Genomic DNA, 22354 nt, shown 5'->3' with positions numbered 1-22354 from the left:
CAAAATGGCCGGAGATGAAAAAGAGCACAGTAGTAACCGGATTATCGTAAAAACCACGAATCTTACTGAACAGTTATATATATATATATATATATATATATATATATATATATATATATATATATATATATATATATATATATACACACACACACACACAGTAAAGTCTCGTTATATCGATATCGTTTATGTTGATAATACTGCTTATTACGACACTATTTTCATTTCCCGTGCACATTTCTAGTCTGGTTATGTATAATTAGTTCTGTTCAGTAAGATTCGTGGTTTTTACGATAATCCGGTTACTACTGTGCTCTTTTTCATCTCCGGCCATTTTGCTATGTTTATATTGACACAAAAGATACTTATTGTGAATCGATATTTGCTTCGGGGTTTCTACACAGTACCACCATTATCGAAATCTGTATCGGTCGCGCCGTTGGTCACGTGACTTGGTTACGTGTCTCGCAGTGGAGCAGACGCCATATTGCTACCGTCTTCAACCATAGCAAAACGAAAGAATTGTGACCTCGGAAGGAAATACAAGGCAATCGTGGCTGTTGAGGAGAATCCAACACGAAATTAAAGCCAAGTATGCCCCAGAAGAGTCCCCTAATAATGAGGATGAAGAACCAAGAAAGACACAAGCGTTGCAAGGTGTTACGGACGTACAATCTTACTTAGAATCCAGAGAAAATGCATCAGGTTTTTTAGAAATGTTAAACAAGATTGAATCGTTGGTGTTAAAGAGGTGAAAATGGGAAGCAGAGCAAGATTGAAGATTTTTTTAAATTGCATAATAAGATATAAGCGTTGCAGTTTCCCTGTTGCAGTGTTATGTACATGTACACTGTACTGCACTGTATATGAATGCAATCTTTTTTGCAACAATGTTTGTTTTGTCTGCTGAAGCGTGATGATTTTGAAAATTACTGTACATGCCATATGTATAATTAGTTCCGTTTAGTATGATAAATGGTTATTACGATAATCCAGTTACTACGGTGCCCTTTTTCATCTCCCGCCGGCCATTTTGCTATGTTTATATCGATATAAAAGCAGCTTAAGATGAATTGATATTTGCTTCAGGGTTTCTATACAGTCCCACCATTATAAATCTGTATCGGTCACGCCGTTGGTCACGTGACCAGCTTCCGTGTCTTGCGCAGTGTAGCAGACGCCATTTTCTACAATTTTTCAACCATGGCGAAATGAAAGAATTGCGACCTCGGAACGAAACAAGGCAATCGTGGCTGTTGAGGAGACTCCAACAAAGATCAAATCCTCCATTGCAAAAGAATTCGACGTGCCGCAAAATACGTGTTTTGAAAAGTAAGGATAAAATAGGACTTTGGACCTGGATCAAAGAGAATGAGAACGTCACAATACTGTAGTCTTCTTATACAGTATACAGTTGTTCATCACCAATTTCAACCATGGGGAAACGTAAGAATTGTGATATCCGAACAACGTACAAGGCAATCGTGGCTGTGGGGGACAATCCAACAAGCAACTCCATCGCAAAATAGTTCGACGTGCAGCAGAATACTTCATCAACGCAAGTAATGTAAAGGTTGCAGTTTTCGTTTTCCATACATGTATTTAACAGTGTTGTATTCAGTTATCTTTATCGCTTGCAATAATCACTGTTTTTCATGTTTGTACATGCTGGCGTTCGTGGTTTCTCTCGTGTGTACAATGTCAACAATGTCGAGTGATACTCAGAGTCATGATTGCAAGAATTCGTTATAAAAATAATAAATGATGTTTTTATTTAATGCATAAGTTTATTTTTCATATCACTACAGTACAAAATTCCATGCCACATCAAAGATCCCCCATTGATTGCCCCCGCTTCATGCAGTACGGTGCAGGATCGGATATATCAATAGTACGGATATATCGATATTTTTTCTGACTCCCAAGAATATCGATATAACAAGACTTTACTGTGTATATAAGAAAAAAAATTAAAAATCCTTGTCTCACCCACCATGGGTGGTGTCTGTCCCCCATTTTTTAGCTCAGGTCCTCTACCAGAGGCCAGGAAGCTTGAGGGTCCTGCACAGTATCCATGCTGTTCCTAGCACTGCGCATTTCTGGACCGAGATATCCGATGTTGTTCCCGGGATCTGTTGCAACCACTCGTCGAGTTTGGGGGTCACTGCCCCGAGTGCTCCGACCACCACAGGCACGACTGTCACCTTTACCTTCCAGGCTCTCTCCAGCTCCTCTCTGAGCCCTTGGTATTTCTCGATTTTCTCATGTTTCTTCTTTCTGATGTTTCCACCACCCAGGACCACTACATCCACGACAACGGCTTTCCTTTGCCCTTTACCCATGATCACGATATCTGGTTGGCTGGCCATTACCATCTTGTCAGTCCGTATCTGGAAGTCCCACAGGATCTTTGCTCGGTCATTCTCCACCACCTTGGGAGGTGTTTCCCATTTTGACCTTGGGGTTTCCAGTCCATACTCCGCACAGATGTTTCGGTAGATTATGCCAGCCACCTGGTTATGGCGCTCCATGTAGGCTTTCCCTGCCAGCATCTTACACCCTGCAGTTATGTGTTGGATTGTCTCAGGTGCCTCTTTGCACAACCGACACCTTGGGTCCTGCCTGGTGTGGTATATCTGTGCCTCTATGGCTCTGGTGTTCAAGGCCTGCTCTTGAGTAGTCAGGATGAGTGCCTCTGTGCTGTCCTTTAGGCCAGCCCTCTCTAGCCACTGATAGGACTTCTTGAGATCAGCCACTTCTGCTATGGTTCGGTGGTACATCCCATGTAGGGGCTTTTCCTCCCATGATTGTCCCCCTTCCAGCACCTCATCCTCTGTTCCCCATTGCCTGAGACATTCTCTGAGTACATCATCTGTTGGAGCCTTATCTGTGATGTATTCATTGAGCTTGGATGTTTCATCCTGGACAGTGGCTCTCGCACTCACTAGTCGCCGGCCTCCTTCCTTACGGCCTGTGTACAGTCTCAGGGTACTGGACTTAGGATGGAATCCTCCATGCAGGGTGAGGAGTTTTCAGGACTTAACATCCGTGGTCTGAATCTCTTCCTTTGGCCACCTTATTATTCCTGCAGGCTCTCCACCCGGGCTGTTTATTGCCCGGGTCTTAGGTCCCTACTCTCAGGTACAGGAACATAGATGGTTTGAAAGGGGGGTAAAAGAAGCGATTCTTATAAAACAACAAAATCCTTCATTAAACCGGTCTGGTGGGGTGAGGTTCAATTTGGATCGTTCATACAATAGCCTGCTTAGGCAAAACAGGTTAGGCAACATTCGTTATGCTGATGAGGTGATACCGGTGGGAGTGGGGGTAATAGGCCAGTCGTTAGTCAGGAATGTAGGAACAATCAGTGGGGTCACAGGGAGGGGTCCCCTGCCCCCCCAACCTGAGAGTAGGGACCTATCATCGCTGTGTCCGGCGCCACCATGTCTGGACATTAGGGATATATAAATAGGGCCGATACGACCAGTCAGACTTTAGTTCGCTGACGAAGCCTCTTGGATAGGAGGCGAAACGTCTGAAACCTTCACATTTGTACAGAAGACGGCTGAAGAAACCTTCTCATCGATGGACCACTCCTGTACGACTGAGAGCTTACACAGACGTAATCGGGGGAATATTCTCATCCCTGAAATCAAGAGTCCCCACCCCCCAGAGGCGGGCGCTACCAACCATGGCTTTGAGGGCCGCCGTGCGTACTCGAGGGTCCTGATCTGCAAAGAAGTCGCTGATGTCGCTCACCGCATCTCGATGGCCCCCTGAGCAAACAAAGCGTCTTGTCAATCCGGACGTTGTGATCCTTGAGATCCCCCCCCCCACTCCCACATGTGTTCCTAATCATGTGCCTGTTGGCGCAAACTAGTGAAGTGTCGTCCGCGGACGAGCCGGTTCTTAAAGCCGGTTCTCTGAAGTGAACCAAGAGAGCCGCTTCCTAAAAAGTAGCCGGAAATGGGAGCCAACTTTTTTTGTCCTCTATTCCCCGCCCCTCAGTCGTCAGTTAAAGTCGCACGTCAAGATTCGTGGTAGAGGAGGGAGGGGAAAATTAGACACATGCAGCAGTGAGGAGAAGGGGGTGGGGGGGATAGAGTAGACAGGTGGACAAATGTTATCATATTATGCTGTTATTATTCAATGATTAGATTTTGTACTAGTTGGTATCATAGCATTAATACGCGACAAGCAAATGAGTGACAGCTGATCATCAGACCAGAGTAACCACAGGGAAAGTAATAATACAGTAAAGTCTCGTTATATCGATATCGGATATATCGATAGTCCCGGTTATATCGATGCTATTTCTATGCACGCACGGAGAAAATTACATGCAAACAGGGTCGGATATATCGATAGTCCCGGTTATATCGATATTTTTTCGGACTCCCTTGAATATCGATATAACGAGACTTTACTATATTAATACATTTCATTTTAAGCGCCTTTCAAAGCTCCTGTTACAGGTCAGCTGCCACAGATGCTCAAAGACAAGCTTTGCGCTACGACGGATTGCGAGCCAGCAACAGCCAGTTTCATGAGTAAGACATTGGTGTAAGTTCAGTTTTGGCCCCATCACGTGTGTATTTTCTGGCCACGTCATTAGTTGCAATAAATGCTCTTTTTTTTACTTTTTTGGGGGAATTGAAGAAAACATTTCTCACATCCGCAAAACACAAAATCATTACATTGTTTTCAAATGACTAGCAAAACTATGTGAACGGTTTAAGCCACAAATAGAAAGTGTATGACTCAAACCAATTTCAAACGGTTATGGCATGGAATCGCCGTTCTTGTTTTGTGTTACTTTGTTTCAGATAAGATCAAAACGTCCCTGAATGTCATGAAACCGAAGCATCGAAAAAGCAAACCTGGTCCCATCACCCAAAGGGACTTCCTTTCCAACCACTTTGCACCTCCGGAGTTGTCATCCCTCAAATGGCAAAGAAAGCAACAGAGACCAAGAACATACTTTGAAAATGTTGAATGTGATGAAATCCATTTTTGTATACAGTGGAACCTCGGTTTTCGAACGACTCACAGTTCGAACAAATGAGAGTCCGAACAAAATATTCGAGAAATTCTTGCTTCGTAGTTCAAACAACAATTGGATTTCGAACGCCGGTACGCGTGAGTGCGTACGTGAGGGTGGGATGCTGAGCGGCGTACGGGTGTATCGCTCTCTTCGTGACCAACTGTTGTCGCTTGCGGACGTGCTGCGTTTTGCTCTCGTGTTTAATATATGCGTACGAAGAGTTTTAGCCCCTAATCATGCCTCCAAAGAAAGTAAGTCCTGCTACAAGTGAAAAAAGAAAAGTAGTGCGTTCAACTATTGCATTTAAGAAAGAAATAGCAAAATATGAAGGAGGTGTGCGAGTGTCTGATCTGGCTAGGGCAAGGGTGCTCACACTTTTTTCAGCGAGGGAGCTACTTTTGAAATGACCAAGTCAAAATGATCTACTCATTATATTTATTGAGAAATATAGTGAAGATTATTACAACCTATGTTGATGGATATCCGCATATGTTGCACAACACAACACAATTATATTACGTAGCAAAGAGATTTGAACGTGTGAGCACCCCTCAGACAGAAGAGCTCCCCGAAGTTTTTATGGAAGGGGACTCACCTTCCAAACAATACATTTCCTTCCTCCGTCCACCCGCGCCTTCTGCTGACCACCACAAAGGTAAAAAATCATATTCATAATTCTTTTCTTTACGAACGTACAATTAGCGCGGGTTACATTTATGTTATTATGTTATCTTTGCCATTTTGCTTAACATTTTCTGAGATATACATTGCTTTTTATGTGATGGTCAGCATTTTAATGTGCAATTTCATGCATAAAATAATGTATAAAATACTGTACTAAAAAGGTAAACATTCAGGGCATTGGAATGGATTAAAACGATTTACATTATTTGTAATGGGAAAAATCATTTCAGTAGTCGAACAAATCGCTTTTCGAACAGGGTTCTGGAACAGATTATGGTCAAGAGGTATCACTGTACAGGTAATATAGATGTTAAATTTAAATTTGTGTGTCTGCGCGCGTATACATTATTTTATTTTTCTATTTCCTAGTGTGTTCTACATACTTGGCAATAAAGATGATTCTGATTCTGACTTTGTTAAAATGAATAACAATGACCATGCTTGAAGGATAACAATAATAATACATTACATTTTAAGCGTCTTTCAAAGCTCAAGGACACTTTGCAGTCACAGACAAGCATAGGCACTATAATAAATAAAATACAATTATAAATAAAATACAATAATGAAAATAAAATTATCAATAGAAACAAGAGAAAGAGCTACAGAGAAAATACAATTTAAAGAGATGGGATTTGAAGGTGGGAAGAGAATTGATGTTACGAATGTTGGGAGGAAGTGAGTTCCAGAGTATGTGGGCAGACCAGAAGGTCAGATAGGTATGGGGGGGGGCAAGGTTATGGATAGCTTTAAATGTATAAAGGAGAATTTTAAAGTTGATTCTATATTTGACCGGGAGCCAGTGGAGCTCTTGGAGGACGGGGATGATGTGGTGAAAGGATGAGGTTCTGGTGATGATCCAGGCTGAAAAATTCTGGACGAGTTGAAGTTTGCGGAGAAGTTTCTGAGGGACACCAAGGAGAAGTGAATTGCAATAGTCTATACGGGAGGTGCGCCACCCTGTGTGGCGCACCTCCGCAGCAGCTCTTTCCCTTTCTTTTCTACTTTTTTGTTTTGTATTCCTGCCGGAATTGCCTTTTCTTCTCTGAGCTGACCCACCTGGTTATACAATTTGTTCGGTCACACTGACACAACTTGTTTTGCCGCGTGTCACACTTATCTTGTTTTGTGAACTGCATTTCCTCATACACCTGACAGTTTGTTTTGTGTTCCTGCCTGAATTGCCTTTTCTCTGAAACACCTGGTCCGAGGGCTGAGGGAGGGGGGAGAAATGACTCATCTCTAGCAAAGACAAGCTGGCCACTTGTTTTCGTGTGGGTGGGTCTATAAGATGGGGAGTTTCCTCAATAACAGCTAGAGTCTGCTGTGAACTGTGCACGAGTGTCCAGCTCTTCGGTTTTCCAGATTACTCTACCGGGGTGTTTGCCGGCTCTCTGCCCTCTGTCAACGGTAAGGTATACTGATAGAGATTAGAGAAAAAGAAGTTATCATATTTAAAAGTTTCATGCTGTTGTATCCTTCGTCAACACTTCTGACCCAATACACAAGCGTGGCACGGGCAACCTGGGGTCAATCAGGTCAACGGACACAGCAATGTAAACGGCCAGCCTCACAGGGGTCATTTACGACCTGGGGAAGTCTTTTATCACAGGGGTAATTTAGGACTTCAAACTCCTTTTCACACAGAGATGTTTTAGCCAGGATACAAACTTATCAGTTCATGGGAAATACCATGTTTTATTGCTTACATTTGTTGTTGCTCAGAACGCCCAGAGGCGTGGTATGCTAATCAAGAAAACTGTTTTACTAATGTATCACTTAAATTTGCATGTATTCTTAATAAATAGCTTGGCAGAGGGGCGCAGAATTCCGACGTATGTCATTCGATGACTGCGTCTCCTGCCGGCAGTGGGGACAATCTTTCTGGTTCCGAGTCTCTGTCCACGGTATCTGACTGTCATATCTCAGACATATACTATTATGGATCTGAACTGTGATGTTGGAGTCTTTACGTAGGGGCATAGAGGTGACAGTTTGTGTCTAGCCTAACTATTCATGATGGGAAATATTGTGAACTGCTGTGTATTTTATCATTAAACTTATGGGAAATGTTGTGAACTGCTGTGCATTCTATCATTAAACGTCACTGATATATATATAGTAAAGTCTCGTTATATCGATATCAGATATATCGATAGTCCCGGTTATATCGATACTATTTCTATTCACGCACGGAGAAAATTACAAGCAAACAGGGTCGGGTATTTCGATAGTCCCGGTTATATCGATATTTTTTCGGACTCCCTTGAATATCGATATAACGAGACTTTACTGTGTGTGTATATATATATATATATATATATATATATATATATATATATACTGTGTATATATATATATATATATATATATATATATATATATATATATATATATATATATATATATATATATATATATATATATACACACACACACACACACACACACACACACATACAGTTGTTGTTTGTGGTCATTTCTCTGCTGTGAGCTCTCCGAACCTGTAATAAGGCATTTTTCACAAAACCGATGCCCTTCCTGACACAAATCTCTATATTTATCCGGGCTTGGGACCGGCACAAGAAGACACTGGCTTATGTCCCCTTGTGGCTACCGAACAAGCAACTCTATGAACTTCATGAAGAAGATACTCAGCAAAAGGCTCCCAAACACAAAATGGCCATCGGCACAGCAACATTCAAATCAACATTCTGTGCACATATAAATCAAGCCATATAAATAAAAAATATTTGATATCGTGTATTTTTAACAAGAATAATTCGTTTTTTCACATAATTTTACATGATTTTTGGTAGTTAATTAATTGAAGCAAGAAAATCAACTGAAGAGCCATTTGGAAGTCAAAAGAGACGGATCTTTTTAGTGAGCCAAGCCAAAAGAACCGGCTCTCGAAAAAGAGCCGCGAAACCCATCCCGAGCGCAAACCCACCGGGGGAGGCACCAGGGGCCTCGCCGTCCGCCACTCCGACGCGGCCCAGCAGCTGCAGACATTTGGTCCTGACGCCGAAGGAGGCGTCCGACAGGTGGTCGCGGGCCACCTGCGCCAGCCGCCGCCCCGCCGCCCCGTCCCCGGGAAGCCGAGCCGCCACTGTCAGGAGGCTGTCCAGAAGCTGCGCCAGAACCTGGTGGGACTCTGACACAGGCGACCGGTCGCCGATTGGCGCGATGCGGAAGGCGGCGCGTCAACCGGCTTGCGCCCATCGGCGGTGCTCACTCTCGGCGGCCGCCGCGGCAACCAGGTCCTCCACGATGCCGTCGGGACCGAAGCCCGGCGTGGTGGACAGGACGCCCAGCAGGGACGCGATCTTCAGCCGCACTGAGTTGTCCGTTTCCTGGCAGGGCATCCGGGTTGACATGCCCGTTGAAGGAAATAGAACCATTTATTTAGCCATATTAAACATTGCTCAAGATAAAAGGTTTAATCAGTATAAATATTGCTTTGTTGGTAATAGATGACAGAACAAAGAGGTATTGTTGGTTGGAGACCCGTTTCAGGTGCCAGGAGGTCGAAGGGCAGACACAAAGCAAGTGTGAAATGACAACATGGCCAAACGCTGGACAACACAGATGAAAGGAAGCGACCAAACAGTGACTCGGCAGGACGCAACTTTTCATCTACCTTCCATCCCGCCTGGAGGTCGGGAAATATCTTGGGAACAGAGACGTGAACCAGATCCCAGGAAGGACCAAGTGGGGAACTTGATTTCTTTGTGTGGGCCAAATGTGAAGATGCGTGCGGTACACCTTTAAATGTGGGCTCCTCAGCCTCAGTCTTTGGTCTCTCTTACTGACTTGAGGGCACACGAATATTTTTTGGTGTCAGGGAGCTGAGACCCACAATTCTGTTTTAGATCAAATTGTTCGCAATAAATTATCTGTGAGTAACTTGCCGGCTTTTTGGTCATCCCTCTCACAAGGAACGCGCCGATTGTTAAACGTTGCGCAGTAAGGTCAATATTTAATTCCCTTCAAAATTGTTTAAAGATGAAATGTAACTGGTAACGGCAATATTCTAACCTAACACCGTGAAGGCGACGCCCCCTCCCTGCGCTACGCTACCTTGTAGTAGTGTTCCAGGAGGATTCTGACCACGCCCTCCACGCTCTCGGCCTCCACGGGTTTGCGGGCAAAGCGCAACAGGAAGTTCAAGGCCTCGGTGGCATTGGCGGCCTTGCACAGATCCACGTGAAGCGCTGCCGACTTGCTGGGCTTGCATAGGCGAAGCTTCTTGGACGCAACTTCTTCAGCGGGAACCTGCGCGACATCCCAAAAAAACCCGCGGATGTTAAACCAACCTTTGCCGTTGAAATGAAAGGAAAGGCCAATCGCAAGTTCCGGTCTCCAAAACCCGCAAACGCTGAAAAAGTGAAATAAACAACCGCAACCAAAAAAACAAGCGCTCAAGGAGTTGCCACCTACTCACCGGTACGGCGCTAATATTATAATAATACATTTCATTTCTAAGCGCCTTTCAAAACTCTCAAGGTCACTGTACAGTCACAGGATAAAGTTTTTCTGTGGGTGATCAGCAGCAGCCACATGCGCCAGTGTTCACTCAACCCCCAAGTAACTCAAATAGATAGAAAGCTAGCTAGTTAGCTCATGGATAGCTAATAAATAGGTAATAGATAGCCAAATAGCTGCCAGCGAGACAGCCTGCAGCCAGCCAGCTAATAACTAGCCAGCTAGCTAATGGATACATAACAAATAGCTAATAGATAACAGCTAGCCAGCATACAGCTAGACAGCAAATAGCTAGCCAGCTAGCTAAGGCATAGTTAATAAATAGCTGATAGCCAGATAGCCAACAGCGAGCCAGCTCGACAGCTAGCTAGCCAGCTGATACAACGTCATTTGTAACAGAGCGAAAACTGTTTCTTTCCCCCCTCGGGCTGTCACAGATGATTCTGAGTCTATTAAGTCCTTTGGCGATGGAGTGGAATTTTGCGTCATCATGTACATAATGTGTGATTTGTTACAATGATGCGTTAAAATTAAAAGATAAACAAAGTCCTAATATTCCTCTTTCTTGGCAAAAGGGTCATGACAAGGTGGTCCGGTGACTGAGCGACATGGATGTCGGGCTTGGACCACAGCAATCTCGCTAACTGCTTCGTCAAGTGAGTCCACGTGTGCGTAGCGGGGTCCGAGACCCGCTTACACCAGGAAGGAACTTTGGGGGGTCATCGGCACCATGAAGGGAGAGCCCATCATCTGGCGGGGTACCTAGCTTGCTATCTATTTGCTGTATATTAGCTAGCTATCTGGCTGGCTACCTAGCTTGCTACCTCGTTGGCTATCTATTCGCTGGCTATTAGCTATCTATCTGGTTAGCTACTATCTATCTAGCTAGCTATAAAATATCTCCCTAGCTATCTATTTGCTATCTCGCGAGCTTTCGATCTATTTGAGTTATTGAGTGAACGCTGGCACGTGTAGCTGCCCCGCTCACCCACAGAAAAAAAACCGTGACTGTCAAGTGACCTTGAGAGTTTTAAAAGGCGCTTAGATATCAAATGTATTATTATTATTATTATCAAGTGACATTAAGTGAGCGCAAGATGGCGAGCAAAACGTTGATGTGCATAGAAAACTTATTCTGTGACTGTAAAGTGACCTTGAGAGTTTTAAAATGTCTTTATCAATGACATTTATTATGATGATTATAATTATGATTATAGTTTCTTCAGCCGTCATCTGTACTTCCTTCAAGGTGTCGGACGTTTCACTTCGCCGGACTCTGCTATGATGGGTCCCTGCACTTAGGTTGGGGGGAGCAGATGACTACTCCCTGCGGCTCCACTGATTGCTCCTAATGTCCTGACTAACGACTGGCCTGATTGCCCTATTTCCTCTGGTATCACCTCATCAGCATTGCTAATCCTATGTTGCCTAAGCAGGAGGGGGGTTTGTGTGTCCCAGTGATCCTAGGAGATAGGTTGTCTGGGGCTTTATGCCGTTGGGATTCACCCTGGTAGACGAAAGGGTTGCTTCCCTCCGCCTTCAGGCAGGGGGACGGGTTCTGACTGTTGCTTGTGCATATGCCTGGGAACGCCTCGGGATCCGCCAGGACAAGCTAGAAGAAGTGGCTGGGGAGAGGGAAGTCTGGGCTTCCCTACTGAAGCTGCTGCCCCCGCGACCTGACCTCGGATAAGCGGCAGAAGACGGATGGATGGATGGATGGATGGATGGATGGATGGATGTCCTGCCGATTTAGGCCCACTAGTATTATCCTTGCGATGTTGATCAAGTCTTTTTTCGAGAATTTCTTTAGTCTCCCAAATGTATTGCTCTTTACAATTTTCATTCCTACAATAGATTGAATAAACTACATTACTTTGTTTTTCATTTGGCAGCCTATCTTTTGGATGCACTAATTTGATTATTATTATTATTACGAATCCAATAATGTGTGATGTTTGACTGTGGACCGGGACATGACGTCACGGCGGGGTTGTTTTGGTTGTTGTCGGCCTCGCAGTCGCCCCTCGTTTACTCCGACACTCGCCAAGGCGCCAATAACAAGACATTTTTTTTCAAAAGTCACAAGGAGACTTTACAGTCAACAAGGTGCTTGCGCGCTACTTTTTTTGAGTCCTCCCCCGAATGATGTTAGCCAGGCCGCCTAGCCACGAGCTAACTGAGCCGGTTAGCGCATTTGTTGTCCATTTTCGTCGATCAAACTTTCATCGATTACGCGCCCGGGCGCCATTTCGGGGGGTTCTCACCTGGACGACCCTGGAGAATTCCTCATAGACTCGCTTTTTCAAATGCGCCGCCATGTTGGCCAGACAACAAACGCGCAGCGCCGAAGGGACGCAGTCGTCCCGCCTCGGTTTCCGTAGTAGTGATGTGTCGTTCGCGAACGAGACGGTCCTCAAAGCCGGATCTCTGAGGTGATCGAAGAGAGTGAGTTCCTATCAAGGAGCCGGAAATGGGAGGAGACTTTTTTGTCCTCTATTCCCCGCCCCCAGTCTCCGGTTAAAGCTGCACGTGATTGGTCAGGGTTCATGGTTGACGAGGGAGGGGGAGTTAGCATCCGCTAACTCTGTGCACATATAAATCAAGCCATATAAATAAAAATATTTGATATAGTGTCTTTTTTACACGAGTAATTCGTTTTTCACATAATTTGACACGATTTTTTGGGAGTTGATTAATTTAAGCAAGAAAACAAACTGAGGAGCCAAAAGAACCGGATCTTTTTAGTGAACCGAGCTAAAAGAACCAGCTCTCTGAAGAGAGCCGAAATTCCCATCACTACTACGGCAAGCGAAGCAAAAGGCGAATGAGAAAATGACCGCTGGACAGCTGTGAGGCTCGAGTACTACAGTGCGCCCCCTGGTGGACGACACCAGGGGGCGCTAATCCTATGTTGCCTAAGCAGGAGGGGGGTTTGTGTGTCCCAGTGATCCTTGGAGATAGGTTGTCTGGGGCTTCAAACGTTGCGTCAAACGTTGCTTTCCTTGCAGGGCTTGTGTGCTTTGCCGCCTCCTGAAGACCGGCGTCAAGAATCCCAAAGAGAAAACGAAAAAGCCGAGTGAGTCTCACGCAACAAAAACACAGCGACAGTCTTCTCATCCAGAACAGCTTTTATTCTTTTCCCGTTTGCGCTCGCCAAACGTTTCCCATCAAGGTCTCACCCGATGGGCGAGACGTGTCAGCAATGGCGGCCGGAGCCGTCACCACCAGGTGAAGGTGAGCGTGTGGAAAAAGTCATAGCTGCGCGCCCAAAAGTTCTTCTCCGCCACGTAAGGCTGGACCTGGACCGCGTAGCCCCGACTCTGGATGTCCTTGCGCACGCAGTCCAGCAAGTCGGCGGCGGTGGGTCCCGCGTTCCACGGTCCAAAGGTCACCACTGAGTCCTTGTTGGCTCGCAGGCTGGCGACGGCGCCGTCGTAGCAAGCCAAGTCCTCCTCCGTGCGCAGGATGCAGAGCACCATGCTGGAGCGGCGGCTCGCCACCGCCTCCGCCCGGGCGACGCGGATCAAAACCTGCGGCAGGGGGGACGGACGACCCTCTGAAGATAGGTACGCTACAGTGAGCTATATTCCTTCGCCATTCTTTCTGTCCAGTGAAGCCAGCGCACTCTGTACTCGCACTCGTACGTATATCTTTGCATTTTTGTCAAGTACGTCATCATTTTTCGTGGGATTTTCCGCCGAGCTACGCAGCTCATGATGACGTATTTCACGTTTTCCCTCCATGCTGCTTCTTGAAATTTCCCAATGCGACAATGAGAAAAGGGGGAAAAAATTGATTGAAGTTTACGCTCTTTTTGCCAAAGGTGAGTGAATTGTATTTTTACCACTCATAAAAGTGGTACAATAAATATTTTTCTTCATAACTGCCAAGTTTCAAGCAAAAAGAAGCATTAGCATATATTTCAAGAGCTCGCAATATTCTTTCCGAGTATGCAGTGACAGCCATTTTGGATTTCTGACGAAAATCTGCCTGCATTCGATCGTTGATATTTGATCATTTATATTTTCGATCGTTTCTCGTGTTTAATAATAATAATACATTTCATTTCTAAGCGCCTTTCCAAACTCTTAAGGACACTTTACTCCAAGGACACAAGATATTTTTTCTGCGGGTGAGCAGCGGCAGCCACACGCGCCAGCGTTCACTCAACCCGGAAGTCACACAAAAAGATTTAAAAAAACCTAAATAACAAATACAGTCAAGTCTCGTTATATCGATATCGTTTATATTGATAATATAGCTTGTTACGATACTATTTTCATTTCCCGTGCACATTCCTAGTCTTTTTATGTATAATTAGTTCCGTTTAGTACGATAAATGGTTTTTACGAGAATCCGGTTACTACGGTGCTCTTTTTCATCTCTCCCCGGCCATTTTGCTATGTTTATATCGATACAAAAGATACTTAAGGTGAATCAATATTTGCTTAGGGGTTTCTATAGAGTACCACCATTATCGAAATATATATCGGTCGCGCCGTTGGTCACGTGACTTGGTTACGTGACTTGGCTACGTGTCTCGCAGTGGAGCAGACGCCATATTGCTACCGTCTTCAACCATAGCAAAACGAAAGAATTGTGACCTCGGAAGGAAATACAAGGCAATCGTGGCGGTTGAGGAGAATCCAACACGAAATTAAAGCCAAGTATGCCCCAGAAGAGTCCCCTAATAACGAGGATAATGAGGATGAAGAACCAACTGAATACACATCTATTGCAACAAAGACACAAGCGTTGCAAGGTGCTACGGACGTATGATCTTACTTAGAGTCCAGAGAAAATGCATCAGGTTTTTTAGAAATGTTAAACAAGATTGAATCGTTGGTGTTAAAGAGGTGAAAATGGGAAGCAGAAGAAGATTGAAGATTCTTTTTTAAATTGCATAATAAGATGTAAGCGTTGCAGTTTCCCCGTTGCAGTGTTATGTATACATGTACACTGTACTGTATATGAATGCAATCGATTTTGCAACAATGTTTGTTTTGTCTGCTGAAGCGTGATGATTTTGAAAATGACTGCACATGCCATCCTGTATTAAAGATCCCACAGTCACGTAACCGGCTTCTGTGTTTTGACCTGTCATACGCGAGCACAATAAAAAGGTGTAGCAGAGCTCACATCTTTCATTACTGCTGCAATAGCGTCTGAAACATACTGTAATGCCCCTCAGCATGGCAAATGTTGCTGCTATAGCGGGTCGCTCTTTTTAATAACAAAACGTAGCAGTTATCACCTACAGATACAAACAGGAGATGTTGTTACATCACAACTCACGCGCAGTCATTCTATTCAGGCACTCTCTCGAACCCCGTTGTCGGGTCCTCCCAAGCCCCAGTCACGTGACCAGCTTCCGTGTTTTGACCTGTCGACGCGAGCACAATAAAAAAAGCGTAGCAGAGCTTATGTACAGTACTGTTGTTCAACACCAAATTCAACCAATGGGAAACGTAAGAATTGTGATGTCCGAACAACGTGCAAGGCAATCGTGGCCGTGGAGGACAATCCAACAAGCAAATCCTTCATCCGAAAGACTTTGACGTGCAGCAGCAGAATACTTCATCAACGCAAGTCATGTAAACGTTGCAGTTTTGGTTTTTCATCCATGCATTTAATTGCGTTGCATTCAGATATCTTTATCGTTTGCAACAATTACTGTTTTTCATGTTTGGACATGCTGGCGTTCGTGGTTTCTCTCATGTGAATAGAACAACGTGAGGATTTTTTTTTTTTTGCATTGGTTGCATTTTTGAAAGGAAATAGTCATTAAAAAATGTAAAGACGTTTTTATTTTATGCATAACTTTATTTTTAACTTCCCTACTGTACAAAAAGCATGCTAGATACGCAATCCATGAACCCAATAATAAAATGACATGCCATATCAAAGATACCCCATTTACATATTGCCCCCCCCCCCCCTTTTTTTAATGCAGGACGGATATATCGATAGTACGGTTATATCGACATTTTTTCGGACTCCAGAGAATATCGATATAACGAGACTTTACTGTAATATGACAACACAAAAAACACAGTCGGTCTCAACTGCTGGTAGCCAAATGCAATGCAAACCAGCAAAAAGTCATCCTCAATCGTATCTATACTGTACAGACCAGTTTATTTCTTTAATTACAATAGCATAGCACATTTATTATACATAAAAAAGGTCTATTTTGTCTCGTTTTAAGGCTTATTTAGTAGAAAATTCGGTTTTATGGTGACCTAGGAATGGATTATTCTCATTTTTAATGGTTTCTTATGGGAAATAAATTTGAACTTTTGCCGACACACACTTTCTGGGAACCAATTAATTTCGTAAGCTGAGGTATCACTGTATGTATATTTTTTTATCGCTGCGTATTGATTAAAAGCATAATGTGCGCATGCGCAGTAAGATGCTTGTGCATTTCTGTTGTTTAGAATTTCAAAAGCTTTCCAATGGTACCTTACTCATTAAGATCTGTCAAAAATTAAGAAATTTCTGATCGTTTAAACTGTAATCAAGAACTCGCTCACAGATTTTCATTGTTTTAAAGGACAACCGACGGATGATTGCAAACATTCACCATTGCGTTATTTATTTGTTTTCCTTCTAATTTCGCCATCAACACAGATCAACACGAAGTTTTCAGACCAAACAGAGTATTGCAAAATGCATTGAGGTGATGAAAGGACTGCTACAGTGTGTCCTTTCTCGGTCAGAGGCGTTCCTTCCGTGACGTGACGTAAGGACTCGTCACCAACTCAAAAATAAGACTTCCTGAATATTCAGCGCGAGTCTTAAAAGGTAAAATCTAGCTATATGCGGTGGAGTCTTTGTAAAATACGCTCAGTAGAAGTCATTCGAAGCCATTTTACAAATTATGGACACAACTTGTCCGGAGACGTCGGTTGTCCTTGAAGTCATTTTTATTGGTGTTTTGCATTTGACTAAAAATATCATACTGCGTGTTTTTGGTATTTTAGATGCTATAAAACGTTTTTTCTGATGTCAGTTAGAAAACAAAAAGGTTCACCACCATCGCCTTCAAATGCAAAACACCAATCAAAATGACTTAAAGTGTCCAAAATCTGCAAAAAATTGAGCTGCGAATTGGGCATTTTCAGAAAGTCCCGCCCCCGGTTCGCCAAGACGTCTTGCATTGCTGGAGAATCAAAACAATGGCTTCAGATTGGGAGAATATGCTTTCTTGTTACACATCCAGTGATGAATAGGATTCAAATAGTTCTGAAGAGGAAAGCATCCGTGTTTGCAATCGATTAAAGAATTTATTCCGTGCCATTTTGAGGCAACATTGGGGGGAAATCCCTCACCCAAAAAAAGAGGCACAAAATGGCGACATCCTGCGGCCACCTCCGTTTCCACAGGATGATAAATTCCTCATATGGAGCTTGGATGCCCTCTTCTGGCTGCTTTTGGGTGCAACACGAGGTCCCAGACCAAACAAGTCCAGCAAATTACATTGACGTTATGGAAGGAGCGCTACAATGCGTCTTTTTTACGGTCAAGGGCGGTCCTTTAGTGACGTCACGTACGGATTCGTCACCAACTCAAAAACAAGACTTCCTGAACATTCAGCGCGAGTCCTAAAACGTAAAATATAGCTCTATGCCGTGGAATCTTTGTAAAATACGCTCAGTAGAAGTCATGTGAAGCCGTTTTACACATTATGGACACAACTTGTCCGGAGACGTCGGTTGTCCTTTAAGTGTGTAATGACACACACAGGCAGAAAATGCCCTCATATTTCCAAAATTGAAAATTCCATTATTTCCTTATTATTTGTCAGAGAACAATAATCTATGCATCATTTGAAAGCTATTTAAATGCACGTTAATATGCTATTAGAAACTGTGTGATGAATTATTCTTGAAAAATTTGGTCACATGCCTACTGAAGAGTTTGCCAAGTCCTATTTGGAAGGAAGCGGCAAGCGTCCGTTTGCCCGGTGACCGACCTCAATGTTCTCCTTGTAGTGCGGCACCCTGGCCAGGAACTGCTGGCGGCCCACCATCTCGCCAAAGAGCTCGGGACTCTCCTCCAAACGCTTGGCCAGCGCCGGGATGCGGTAGTGCAACGACTCCTGGTGAACCTGCACGGTTCCGCAGACGTCGGAAAGGTCGTAAACCCAGTTTTCGGTCGACCCGACCACCTACCTCCGGGATATTGCGGACGGGCAGTCGTTCGGACCTAAGGAACTCCAGGACGGCCCCAAAGTGTTCCCCGTGGCGGTCCAGGAAGTAGTGGCCCTGCGCGTCCTTGGGGAGCTTGGGGGGCCCACAGAACCACTCGGCCAGCTTGGACTCGGGGTACTTGGTGAGCGTGACCAGGCTGGTGGAGAACCTGTGGCCCCCCACATTCAAGTGGACCACATCCGCGTGCTGAGGACAATGACAAACCATGAACTGCAATTAATAATAATAATAATAATAATAATACATTTGATTTGATAAGCGCCTTTCAAAATTCTCAAAGTCACTTTACAGTCACAGGATAAATTTTCTAATAGTAAGCCAGTTAGATAGATAGCCAGCCTCTAGCCATACTGTAGATAGCTAGATAGATAGCAAGCCACATAGATAGCTATATAGCTAATAGATAGCTAGCTAGATAGCTAGTTAGCTGATTCACTGGATTATCGGCACCCAAGCATGAAGACACAAAACCTGAACAAATTCAGGAATGGAGCTCTACATCATATTTTCAAATCCAGAATAAATTCGTGAATGGCAGTGAATGAGTTAATATATCGGTAATAATAAAAAAATCAGCCTAGAGTGGAATTATGAAACACAGATAACATCCGAGTTACGACCGGGTTCCGTTCCGACAAAAGCGTCGTAAGTCAAATGGTCGTAAATCGAAAAGCATTCAAAGTGGCTGACACGAGTATCACGTGATCATAACAAATAAGCACTATTGTATTCATAATACACACCCACCACAGCTGGTCCATCAAGCACACGATCCTTGGCGGAGTGATCTTCGGTGGAAGCACACGACTGAACAGCGCTCCAGCCGGCGCTACTTTCCACACCGCCTCTCATTGAATGCACACGTCGATCGCCTACTTGGAGCTTTTTGCTGATAATTTTACGATGATGGGACCGCAAAAAAACCCACCACAGGCTCGTGTTCAGCCCAAGAAGACACAAAATAAAATCACCGTCGCTGAGAAGAGGGAGATACAGTAAAGTCTCATTATATCGATATCGGTTATATCGATAGTACTGCTTATTACGATACGATACGCAAGGAGAAAATTACATGCGCGCAAGATCGGATATATCGATAGTCCGGTGTTATCGATATTTTTTCGGACTCCCGAGAATATCGATATAACGAGACTTTACTGTAATTGAAAACACGAATAAGGTGTGCGTTTGTGTTATTTAGGGGCCGAGCACGGCTATGCTAAGTCAACCATTGCTACCATTCTCCGAAAACAGAAAAGCCATCAAAAGTGCATCTGTTGCAAAAGGTGTTTCCGTGCTCTCAAAGCGACGGTCTCGGGCAATCGAAGAAGTTGAAAAACTTCTGTTAATTTCGAGTAACGAAAAGCAGCTATCCGGCGACAGCGTGAGTAAAGCTATTTTATGCGAGAAAGCACGACTAATTCACGCCGATATCACCATGCGCCAACCTGGAAGTTCAGCGCTTATTGAGGATTTTAAAGCCAGTAACGGATGGTTCGAGAAGATCTGAGGGTGAGGAGGAGAAGGCAATGTTGGCAAAGTGGAATGATGTGCAGGCTTTGACCGAACAGTTCCATCCAGAAAAGACTGGCTATGACAATCATCAACATGATGAACGATAATGTGATGCCTCACTTTCGTAAGACCTTACAAGTCAGAAAGCAACAGGTGTCAATTAAGAGGTTTTTAATCAGCAAAAATGATGAGGAGTCTCCAAAGAAAAAAGAAGAGAAGCCACACCAGAGGTTAAGTTACCAACAGTCCTTATGGAAGGTGACTGTCCTTCCATAAGCCATCAACGACCATCACAAAGGTAAATAAAACTTTATTTTACAGCACAGTTTATTTCTTTAATTACAGGCGTAATGTAATGCGACTTCACCCATCCCTTCTGCCATACTGTGTTGCAGAAATAAAAGAAATAAAAAGACACATCTACGCGTCTCGTCTTCATTAATACGGCAGCATCGTGGAAATGAAGACAGTCACTGTTGTGACACCCGTCACATATATATAAATATATATCCCTGCTGTCCAAAATATCTGTTTTCTCATTGTCTTCAAATGAGTGGTTGCTAGCTTTTGGGTGCATATGTATTGCACACTAGTATTATCCCTGCGACGTTGATCAAGTCTTGTTTCGTCTCCCCAATGTATTGCTCTTAACAATTTTCATTTTGACAATGTATGGAATAAACGACATGACTTTGTTTTGAGAACGACGGCGACGTTACTTTCAATTTCCCTTTCGTGGCTTCGCCTCTGGTCGCGGCGGATCAAGTCGAGCCACTTTTGAGGCGTTTGCCGAAGCAAAGTGGTCGGAGCGTCACGTGCTCCCGGCCGCCCGCCGAGGCAATGGCGTCGCCCACCACTCTCCCCCAACCCTCGTTCGACTTACTGGGGGCGCGTGTTCGGCGTCGTCGTCCTCTCGGCTCATGTTTGCCTTGGCTGTCGAACAGGTGCATTGGGGGGGGGGCGTGGCCTGACCCGGATGTGGCGTCGGTTGAGGTGGCGAAGAAAACCAACAACAGGGAGGTGGCCTGGCTGTCTGAATTTGAGGAACCGCCCCCGCCCCACCCCGATTGAAACTGCGGCCAAGCCAGCCAGCAAGACGCGCTTTGTATTTGTCAAAAGGCATTTGGAAAAGAACGTTTGCTTGATTTGAAAGTTGTCCAGGCCTTCCATGCTAAACTAGCCAGCAGCTCCTGTATTTTCTACTTCTTTATTTCCTTTCATAACTTTGCTGCTGTGACATGTAAATTTCCACTGTGATACAAATCAAGGTACAGCGAGACCTCATCTTACGAACTTAATTGGTTCCCAGACAGTGTGTAAGGCGAAAGGTGTGTATCTCAAAAAAATATTTCCCATGGGAAACTATTAAAAAGGGAATAATCCGTCCCCGGGTTTCCATAAAATATACTTTTCAACTAAATAAGCCTTAAAACTCCACACAACAAAACTTATTCTATGTATACTAAATGTGATATTGTAATGAAAGAAATACACTGCATTGTATCATAAAGTCACTTTATTTACATTTGTGATGGTCATTGGTGGCTTGATGGAATGGCATTGGAGGTCGAAGGTCAAAGGGAATTGCTGTTTGGAAAGAGGCGCATAAAGAAAGTTTTATTTACCTTTTTGATGGTCATTGATGGCTTATGGAAGGAGAGTCACCTTCCATAAGGACTGTTGGTAACTTAACATCTGGTGCTGTTCGGTCGTGTGCTTCCGCCGAAGATCACTCCGACAGCCGTGGTGGGTGTGTATTATGAAAATAGTGCTTATTATAAGGTTTAATTTTCATAAATTTGACGTTTGTAAGACGAAAAGTTTATAAGGTGTTTGTAAGTTGAGGTCTCACTGTACATCTATTCCAATTAGCTAGCTAGCTTTCTACCTATTGGAGTTACTTGCAGGTGAACACTGGCGCGTTTAGAGTTGCTGCTGCGTCCCCACTGAAAAACTGATCCTGTGACTGTAAATAATCATACATTTCATTTCTCAGCACCTTTTCAAATCACTTTAGCCAGTTTTTCTGTGGGTGAGCAGCGGCAGCCACACGTGCCAGCGTTCACTCCCGGAGGTAACTGTAATAGATAGCAAGGTAGCTACCTAGCTAATGAATAGCTAATAAAGATAGCCAGAGAGCCAACTGCTAGCCAATGGATAGGTAATAGCTAATAGATAGCCAACAACCAGCCAGACGGCAAAGCAAGGAGAATAAAATAGACATTTTTCCCCCTATAAATTATTTTTTGCTTGCATGAAAATCTTTTTTTGTACGTGGAAGACATTTATTTTGCAGGACAGAATGTATTTTTTTCCCCGATGGACAAAAAGTGAGTGAGTTTTAAAAAGCGCTTAGAAGTCAAATGTATTGTGATAAAAAGCGTCGTTGACCAACATTGGTGTTAGA

At 44.0% G+C, this 22354-nt stretch overlaps 2 protein-coding genes and 2 long non-coding RNA genes across 5 annotated transcripts in view; 2 read left to right on the top strand and 2 right to left on the bottom strand.

The window, feature by feature from the left end:
* The window catches only part of ints4 (integrator complex subunit 4), a 27670-nt gene extending 5316 nt beyond the window's left edge, over positions 1-22354 (bottom strand). The window contains exons 1-8 of one of the 2 annotated variants that reach the window (XM_089014464.1): positions 20831-22354; positions 18394-18618; positions 18195-18329; positions 13522-13746; positions 9812-10006; positions 8967-9084; positions 8682-8885; positions 3691-3776 (exon numbers count right to left, since the gene is read on the bottom strand). In XM_089014464.1, coding sequence (XP_088870590.1) covers positions 3691-3776; positions 8682-8885; positions 8967-9084; positions 9812-10006; positions 13522-13746; positions 18195-18329; positions 18394-18618; positions 20831-21070 — 1428 coding nt within the window. In that variant the 5' untranslated portion in view covers positions 21071-22354. Of the gene's footprint in view, positions 1-3690; positions 3777-8681; positions 8886-8966; positions 9085-9811; positions 10007-12480; positions 12640-13521; positions 13747-18194; positions 18330-18393; positions 18619-20830 lie in introns of those variants that run through there. The other variant, XM_089014463.1, reaches the window with a different exon arrangement.
* LOC148887946 (uncharacterized) lies at positions 150-3664 on the bottom strand. The gene is made up of 2 exons (XM_089014468.1): positions 3549-3664; positions 150-3447 (listed from the first exon to the last, which is right to left on the bottom strand). Exon 2 carries the CDS (start codon positions 2778-2780, stop codon positions 2034-2036), a length of 747 nt encoding a protein of 248 aa, XP_088870594.1. The 5' UTR covers positions 2781-3447; positions 3549-3664; the 3' UTR covers positions 150-2033.
* Positions 6668-12075, top strand: LOC148887945 (uncharacterized). The gene is made up of 3 exons (XR_016117234.1): positions 6668-7138; positions 10792-10974; positions 11466-12075. It is a non-coding gene; the product is annotated as an uncharacterized LOC148887945 (long non-coding RNA).
* Positions 13121-18351, top strand: LOC148887944 (uncharacterized). Its single transcript, XR_016117235.1, has 3 exons — positions 13121-13450; positions 13633-13782; positions 18214-18351. It is a non-coding gene; the product is annotated as an uncharacterized LOC148887944 (long non-coding RNA).

The sequence above is a fragment of the Hippocampus bargibanti genome, linkage group LG14 (genome assembly GCF_051943395.1).
Source record: "Hippocampus bargibanti isolate YZ-2025 linkage group LG14, ASM5194339v1, whole genome shotgun sequence".
Lineage (NCBI taxonomy): Eukaryota > Metazoa > Chordata > Actinopteri > Syngnathiformes > Syngnathidae > Hippocampus > Hippocampus bargibanti.
Note: the sequence above shows the minus strand (reverse complement) of the source record. Positions and strands in the feature narration are given on the sequence as shown.